The sequence below is a fragment of the Toxotes jaculatrix genome, chromosome 2 (genome assembly GCF_017976425.1).
Source record: "Toxotes jaculatrix isolate fToxJac2 chromosome 2, fToxJac2.pri, whole genome shotgun sequence".
NCBI classification, from domain to species: domain Eukaryota; kingdom Metazoa; phylum Chordata; class Actinopteri; family Toxotidae; genus Toxotes; species Toxotes jaculatrix.
The window spans coordinates 1389953-1399304 of NC_054395.1; the positions used below are offsets into that span (position 1 = coordinate 1389953).

General features: G+C 38.1%; 1 protein-coding gene and 1 long non-coding RNA gene across 2 annotated transcripts; both read right to left on the reverse strand.

Moving 5' to 3' along the window:
- Positions 1-784: 784 nt before the first annotated feature.
- On the reverse strand, positions 785-2179 carry LOC121192615. Its single transcript, XR_005895225.1, has 3 exons — positions 2077-2179; positions 1591-1655; positions 785-1395 (listed from the first exon to the last, which is right to left on the reverse strand). It is a non-coding gene; the product is annotated as an uncharacterized LOC121192615 (long non-coding RNA).
- Positions 2180-4832: 2653 nt separating this feature from the next.
- On the reverse strand, positions 4833-6907 carry LOC121192608. Its single transcript, XM_041054353.1, has 3 exons — positions 6831-6907; positions 6077-6298; positions 4833-5985 (listed from the first exon to the last, which is right to left on the reverse strand). Exons 1-3 carry the CDS (start codon positions 6834-6836, stop codon positions 5518-5520), a joined length of 696 nt encoding a protein of 231 aa, XP_040910287.1. The 5' UTR covers positions 6837-6907; the 3' UTR covers positions 4833-5517.
- Positions 6908-9352: the final 2445 nt, after the last annotated feature.

Genomic DNA, 9352 nt, shown 5'->3' on the forward strand with positions numbered 1-9352 from the left:
ATTGTCTCAAAGCGCTTTACAGAGACCCAGACGTGGCTCATATGGGGGACCCTCCTGCTGATGGCCGGGCTGGGTGAAAGGAGGAAAAGGAGGAAGATAGGACAGCTAAGAATGGAGGAGAGGGGGAGAAGGACATGCAGCATATAAAACATGATACAAACAGGGTTGGAAGTGAACAATGTTAGAGGGCCAGCATTCAGATTACAGAAGTTAGTGGATACTGTGTAGCAGCAGCAGATTACAGTTATGATAGGAGACCAAGCACAGAAGCAAAAAGCTGTCATGATTGGTAATTATTTACATTACAGTCTGCAAAGAATATTAATCCAACATGTATCTGTAGCAGAGTGGAACATTAAACATAGTACACTGCAAAAATGGCCTGTCAAATTTAAGGCCAAACACCCAAGATTTAAGCATACTTGCACTTAAAAGAAGCAAATTTGGCTGCCAGTGCAGTAAGCAAATTTTGCTTAAGATGTCTTAAAACAAGTAAAGCTGTGTGACTGTCATTATAGCCCATACAATCTTGAAATAAGATCAAAAACACTAATTTCAAGCAACCTATTTAAGCCTAGTTAATGCAAATTAAACCTATTATCACTCAAAACTAGTACTTTTTTAATATCAAATTTAATATCAAATTACTACTCACCTATTCTTAAAATAAGTAAACATGACAATGCTTGAAAAAAACATGGTTTTATTAACATGAAACCAGGTTTACCTAACAGGAAACTCTTTTCCTGTTAGGTAAAGCTTTTTAATTTGAACAAAGCCTGTGTGAAAATTAAAAAAAAAAAAAAATACAAACAGCTTTAACCAAAATGAACAGTGTACTGTGACCTTTTGGAAAAGCAAACCACACTTGTCACACTGATTCAAAAAAGATTCAAAAGTGATTACGTGTATCTTTCCAGAATTTATACTGACATCATGCCATCACACATTCAATACCCTGTTAACAAAAATATTAAAACAACAATAGACTTTCAGTCATCAACATATTTCTCAGAGACTGAGCAGCAATCACATTTGGTGACTGTGAAAATTATCAGTGGACAAACCTGTGCATTTCTGGCTCTACTTTTTGTTAAATTCTTCCCATTCAGCTATTGCCTTTTTGTAAGAATGAGTGAGGTCACGCTCATGAATACTGTCCTTCAGTACCACTGTCTGGATGATGGACAACAAAGTAGAAACACATTTGGGGTAGGTAAGGTGGAAGGTGTAGTAACACCCCATCAGGATGAGAGGAGCCTCGTGGATCATGTCTTTAGGCAAGGTGGTCAGCGGCACTGTGCCAACAGCCAGGAGGAGGTTAGTAGATTCTACCAGGAGGACCGGTCTGGTGATGGGTCGTCTCTGGAGAAACATGTTGGGGTCCTCAGATGGCTGAGAGCAACAAAGAAGATACAAAAAGTAGTTCAAAATTAAACCTCAGGCATTTCAAGTTTAGTTTCAGTTTAACTGATAATAACTAACTCACCTCAAGAATATGAAACAGCGCCTCACTTGCTGATCCAAGCTTTTTTTAATATAAAGATATGCACTAATGTTAGATGTCTACGCAATTTATAAGAGATTTACCTTGTAAGAGTGACACAGTTGTCTCATCAAATGTCTCCATCTCGCCAAGAAAAAGCAATCTGTAACTAAGAGGAAAAAGATGGAAAATCATTTTTAAAATAAGTAAAAAGAAAAAAAAAATCAGATAAAAAGGGAGCAAAGGGACCAAAACTATTTGTCAATTGCTGCAAAGCACCACGACTAATTAGCTAACCAATCCCATGAAACACCCCCACTCTTCGCTCCATTAAGCTTTTAGCAGGAAAAAAACAACAACAAAAAAACAACACTAAAAAAAATATTAACGTCAGCTGACCCTGCATTACATTTCGCGCTGAGTTAGCAAACTACCGCTGGCTTAGCTATCAGCAAAGCTAGCTAGCCTTTGGCTACCTGTTCCATAAACTTGAAAAACTGGAAGCACATATTTTGTGCACACGCCTATAAAATTTGTTCGGCAATAATCTGGGTGAGCTGACTATTAACTAAGTTGAGTTACTAACTTACCATAACTGGCCTTCTTAGTTGCTGCTCAGACACCTGCTTCACCTCCGTTCTCAGCTGAACTGCGGTGGTTGGCTCCGCTAGCTTCACTGCTGGTTTGATCCAGTTTGACCGTAGGGATTGTGCTGCGTTCAGGTAGTCCTCGTAAAGTAGGAAATTAACACTTCCCCACCTGAAATTCGAGCACTAACAGCCATCAAAATTATAAGTACAAGTGGTAAACTAGTTTAGGCGTGGTTATGTATCACATCAATACATGTGAACAACTTCAGGCCAGTGGTTAATGACATAACTTGTCTTTTTCATCACTGTAAAAGACTGTAACAGTGACAGGTCTATCAGTAAGGAACCGACAGTAATATTAAAAAAAAAAAAAAGTTACTATTAGTGGACTGATAGAACTGGATGCATTTAATTAAACAGTTATGTACTGTTTCCCTTACTCACTTCTTGATCTACGAGACAGACCATGTCCCATTAGTGTTTCTACACTGACCTCAAATGACAACAGACTAAAACAATCTTCAGGACAAATGCTTATCCTTTTGAAAATACTGCCATTTTTGCTCAATAACATCAAAGAGAGTTTATTTGTGCAGTTTATCATTAAATTGGTAGAGATAACACAGATCCTGTTTGCACCAGTCATCTCCCTTCAAACAGTTACAAATCTTAAAGAACTGATCGAGCAGCATTTGAAGTCATTTAAGCAGCTTTTCCCAGAAAACAATATTATACCAAAACAGCATTATTTGCTTCATCTTCCTTCACAGATTATGGCTTTGGGTCCTATGGTTAGACACATGTGTATGAGGTTTGAATCGAAACATAGGTTTTTTAAACGCTGGGCTCCAAAACTGAATTTTAAGAACATTTGTATGGCATTAGTTCAGCACAGTCAGAGGTTTGAATGCTCTCACAATGTGAATGGAAGGCAACACAGAATATGTCCTATCAAAACTGAGAGACTACATTGGTATTGGTACTAGTGATATGCAAACTGTTATGTCACTCAAATGGCTTATCCTGAATGGAAACAAGTATACAAGTCATAAGTCATTGATAATCAGTGGTGTTAATGACCAGCGTCTACCAGTATTTGGGCTAATCAAAGATATCTGGTTGGTGAACAGTAATTTATACTGCTTTGAATGTCAACTCTATGACACTTTGGGATTCAGCAAAGATTTGCTTGCGTATGAAGTAGACATCCCTAATCTTGCACAAGCCACAGAGGTAGTTGATGCTGAGAAACTAGTTGATTTTACAGCTTATTATGCAGTTACCTTTAAAGACCACCAGTATGTTCCAATCAAGTACAGCCTCCATGATGTTCTGGAATTGAACTCTTAAGCTTGTGATAAGGTCTCTTGGTGTTACCAGTAGGTCTGGGCAATGTATCAATATGTCAGTATTGTGAAATTAGATTAATGTGGTGATATGACATAAATATCAATATTGAGGCATACAGTTAAAGATGTTGTGATTTTTGACTTTGTCTATATCACTCAGCCATACTTGGTGTGTAAGAGCTGTTCATGTTTGCATGTGTACTGTTTCATGGATTGTTTGTAAAAGTTTAGTGTGATATTTGAAAAGCATCACAACTGCAGAAATATTGTTCTTTGTTCAGTACTGTTTTTGCCATTTTTTAAAATTGTAAACAAAAACCAAAATTGCATTTGTACATAGACATCCCTCCTGCTTGCTTAATGAGACATGTGTGTGACAGTAATTAAAATGTTAACCACAGAGCTGATGCTTGAAATTAGATGTTTTTGTCTGGACATACTAGTGCTTAAAATAAGGTTTCTATAGACCTGAAGTGGGTGTTTCCAGACTTGTCCCCTGTATCTAGTTAAAAATAACTCAGATAAAGACAAAGATGCTTAATAAGACAAGGCAAGTGATATTTACTCGAATTAAGTTAAATGGTCTTTCCTGGACAGCACAAGATAATCCATTTATACTTAAAACAAGACCAACTAGATTTTGTAATCTAAATAGGAGATTATTACACTTGGTTAGATCAGCAGTTTTTGCAGTGTACTATTATACCCTACACCTGACTTATCCAAAGTGTGTAGCCACTCTGCTTTGAGTCATACAGACGGAGGTCCTCTTAGACAAAATCCATGAGAGAGATCTCACATCGTCTTACAAGAAGAGCATGGCTGATTGGAAAGCTTTTATTGGCCAATAAAACCAGTGGTCAGACATGGCGTAGGATAGCACTTCCTCTCTTCCCAAAAGGGTACTACAGTCCCATGTTCATTGCTATTGATTCTTGGTCTGAATTTGGCTAAGTTAGCAGTTGTAGTGTGCCTAGTGTGTCGATGCTTTGAGTGTGCCTGTGCAAAGCACATATTTTGTACGTGTATCGAGGGGCAGATTGGTCAGATGTTTGGACCTGACCTTAACTCACTCACATATTTGGCATGTTCTGCTGTGTTTTCATATTGCAGTTCCATAAATACTGTGAGAAATGTAAAATGAAGCTGTTTCCCTTTTATGCAGTCCTCTGCACTTTTTGCTGTTTAAATAAAAAAGTTGGTTAAATGCAAGACTAGTTTTAATTTTTTCTGTTTTATAAGAAGTAATTAATGTCTTGAATCTAGAACAGTTTTACTTTTGTAGAGCTTACAATAAGGTAAATACACTTGAGATGATGACAGGATGGTACGGTTTAAGAATAAGAAATCCTTTATTAGTCCCTCAGTGGGGAAATTGCATTTAGCAACAGCAAGATTACAGTCCAGTAAGTGAAAGTAAAATATAAGTAAGACCAATATGGCCAAAACAAGATACTAAACTAAGAGAACAGCTGCTGTAAAAAATAAAATATACATACACACATAGATAAATAAATAAAATAAATATGGGCTGGAGGTTGTTGAGTGACTTCCATACACAATAAATATTGCACACTAATAATTGAGTTATTGCACATAGATATTGCACTTATAGTTGCATGGAATTGGAATCAGTGTGTGTGTTAACAATGGTCATTATAGAGTCAACAGTTTATTATGGCAAAAGAGCACTGCATAATTCGAGTCATGAATGCTAAATTCAAGTCATTTTGTCTCAAAATGCCAGCTTCTAATCTTATTTCAAGCAGGTGGTGGACTTAAATATAGAACAGTGTAACAATTATAGAACTAAAATTTAGTTAAATATACTTGAAACAAACAGGGTGACAAAAAAGATGCTACTTTTGAGGGGAAAATACTATTTTTGAGCATCACAAGCTTATTATGAGACACAAAACATCACAATACTAGTCAAATATAGCTAAAAATGAGTTTTCCCAGCTAATTTCAAGATCACTCTTATCTTGTAAGGCTTAAATATAATGTCTTATTTCAAGAAATCTTACAAAGGGAATTTTCACTTGTTCCATTGGCAGATTTTTTTGCTTATTACAAGCAAAAATATCTTGTATTAATTTTTTTTGGCTGATTTTTGGAGTGGCCTTTTTTTCCAGTACTCCCTGTGGGTGTCAGGAGTAGAGGATGGAGCAGCCACGGCACCCTCCTTGCGGGTGTAAGGAGCAGAGGACGTACTCACTGCAGGTTGTTGCAAGGCAGATGCTGTCGCAGGATGTAGAGCACACAGTTGCTGTGTCACAGTCTGTAGAAGCTCAACCTCCTCCAAGAGCTTTTTCAGCCTGTCTTTAATTGAGTGCAACCCATTAACCACGTAGGTCAGGGTTGGTGGTGGTGGGGACAGTGCTCCAGTTTGTGCAGGCAGTGCTGGTGGAGGTGGAGACTGGGTTGCAGGGATTGTCGATGGAGTCCCTGGGGGTTGTGTCGGTGGAGCTGGCGGTGGTGGTGTTTGGTAGAGGATCCAGAGTTTTTCTTTAATTGCCGCTTTCTTGGCCTTGGTCATGAGCTTTGTCATGCGCTTTCCCTGTGGAAAGAGAATGAAATGATTGAACGAAAATGGAAATAAGAATACGGTTAATGTTTTCTGTGAAATTGTGGTGTAAAGTGTATCATACCGGGGTTCTCCCATGGGCAGAGATGAGGTGCTTGTCCAGACTCGCGTAGTCTTTCTGTGATCCACAGTCTTTGATGGGGCACCTCAGTCTCCCACCATATCTTAGATGTTTCTTACTAATGAAGAGACGCCTCTGTTTATCATCCTTCATGCCATGCTGGTCCCGCAGATGGTGGGAAAGGGACACATAATGTCCTCCACACTCTGGGCACTTGGTCTTTGTCTAGGGTACGGAAAGGTGTGGCAATGTAAAATGTTTGAAATCTATATCAATGTCCACAAATGTTGATGAGCAACATTGATTTCCAGATATGTCTATTTACAGGAAGAGCACGTCTACATGACTATACTGTTCTCTCTATGTGTTTGCTCTTGCGTGGACACAGATAAACAGTCAGTTAAAATCCTTATTCAAGAGCCAGGAACAATGAGCGCCTTGCTCGTTTATTATCTTCTTGCACATAAGTCAACATTCTGACTGCATTGAATTTGGTGTAAAACAAGAAAAGAAAGATACAAAAAAGTCTCAATAAACAGCCCTGAAAATATCAGAATAAACGTATCAAGACATCAGCTGCTTAACATTCGCTCAACAGGTATTAGCACAGCAGGCTAGGAAACGAGGCAAACTGGCAGGTAAACATACACACTGCGTTCGCACAAACTACGGCATTAAACTGCTACTTTAATACACAACACACTCACAAAGGTGTTAACACATCTTATCAAACTTGTAAACAATACGAGACACTTACAACCATTGCTTTCTGAGAGATTAACAGCGTAGATGCAGCCGTGAAACGACGTAAACACGGTTTTTCTCGTTCTTCGTTTCTATTTCCTACTTCCGGTTTTGCAAGATTTTCAAAATAAAGGCGCCGCTAATACATATAAGAATAGGAAAACTCTAATAAGCATTTCAATGTAATTTTGAGTGTCTATTAAACATATTAAACACATTAAACATATTCAGGGCAGAACAATGACCTTATCTACATGAAAGAATATGTCAGATATGTCTACATCCAGGAAGAGCACATCTACATCCAGGATAATGACCTTATACATCTACATGAAAGAATGTCAGGTAAGTCTACATCCAGGATAATGACCTTATACATCTACATGAAAGAATGTCAGATATGTCTACATCCAGGAAGAGCATGTCTACATCCAGGATAATGACCTTATACATCTACATGAAAGAATGTCAGATATGTCTACATCCAGGAAGAGCACGTCTACAGCCAGGATAATGACCTTATACATCTACATGAAAGAATATGTCAGATATGTATATTTACAGGAAGAGCACGTCTACATCCAGGATAATGACCTTATACATCTACATGAAAGAATATGTCAGATATGTCTATTTACAAGAAGAGCACGTCTACATCCAGGATAGTGACCTTAAACATCTACATGAAAGAATGTCAGATATGTCTACATCCAGGAAGAGCACGTCTACATCCAGGATAATGACCTTATATATCTACATAAAAGAATATGTCAGATATGTCTACATCCAGGAAGAGCACATCTACATCCAGGATAATGACCTTATACATCTACATGAAAGAATATGTCAGATATGTCTACATCCAGGAAGAGCATGTCTACATCCAGGATTATGACCTTATACATCTACATGAAAGAATATGTCAGATATTTCTACATCCAGGATAATGACCTTATACATCTACATGAAAAAATATGTCAGATATGTCTATTCACAGGAAGAGCACGTCTACATCCTTGATAGTGACCTTAAAAAGAAAAACAACATGAAATAATTGGGTTCTTACCTTCATAATGATTGGGTGATAACTGCAGGTGAAAACCGCTCCTATTTACATATACTGGGCTGAGGTTGGACACACCCATTCGGAACAAGCTGATACCAAGTTTGTTTTCCGGAAAAAGCACCATCCGATTCCAGGAATTTGACCTGCTAACATGAAGGCTTTGGGAAACGGATGTACATTGGGTAAGTGACACAGAGACATGCCCGGGACAGTTACTTTACTGAGGGGAATGTTTTAGAGCAAAGAGTGGGTAAGTTCAAGTTCCAGAAAAGGTACCTCGATCCGGTAGGTACCACCGAGCTGTATATTGGAATTCCAACTTTTCAACATGTGGTCATGCCAAAATTAATTTTTGGTGTGTAAATTATTATATGGTCTCATGCTGCCATCTAGTAAATTATCCTTGAGGTGTGAAATGTGTATTTTTGCTGTTTTCACACGTTTAAAATGTATAATGTAGTAATTATAAGGATTTGAAAAAAAATCCATATAAGCAAAACCACAATGCCGAGAAATCTACTAATCTGTGCCTAACACCGAGCTAAAGGAGTATAATGGGGGTAGGGGAGTAGTAGAAGGTTATGGTTAGGATTATGGATGTGTTTTTCATTTTTCAATCCACAGTCTCCCCTGTCTCTTTTCTGTTGGCCCTCTGTCCAAATGGCACACGTCTGGATGCCAGTGTTTTTCAGATGCTGTAACGACTGCATCTGGAAATGTGCCAGGGTGGTGGTCAATAGGGTCTCTATACTTGTCCTGCTAGATCTTAGTGCTGCATTTGACACCATTGATCATAATATCCTATTGGAAAGATTGGAACATGTTATTGAGATTAAAGGAACAGCACTAGGCTGGTTTAAATCATATCTATCAGATAGATACCAGTTTGTTCATGTTAATGATGATCCCTCCATATATACCAGAGTAAGTTATGGAGTTCCACAGGGTTCTGTGCTTGGACCGATACTGTTCACCTTATACATGCTTCCCCTAGGCAATATTATCAGGAAGCATGGAATAAATTTCCATTGCTATGCAGATGATACCCAGCTATATTTATCTATTAAGCCAGACGAAACAGATCAGTTAGCCATACTTCAGGCATGTCTTAAAGACATAAAGGCCTGGATGACCTGTAACTTTCTTCTTCTGAATTCAGTCAAAACTGAGGTTATTTTGTTTGGTCCCAAAATCCTCAGAAACAGTTTATCTAATCATATAGTTACTCTGGATGGCATTAATTTAGCCTCCAGTATGACTGTGAGGAACCTTGGAGTTATTTTTGATCAGGATCTGTCCTTTAACTCACATATAAAACAAGTCTCTAGGACCGCCTTCTTTCACCTGCGCAATATCAGTAAGATTAGGAACATTCTGTCGCAGAGTGATGCTGAAAAATTAGTCCATGCTTTTGTTACTTCTAGGCTGGACTACTGTAATTCCCTATTATCAGGATGTCCAGTTAACTC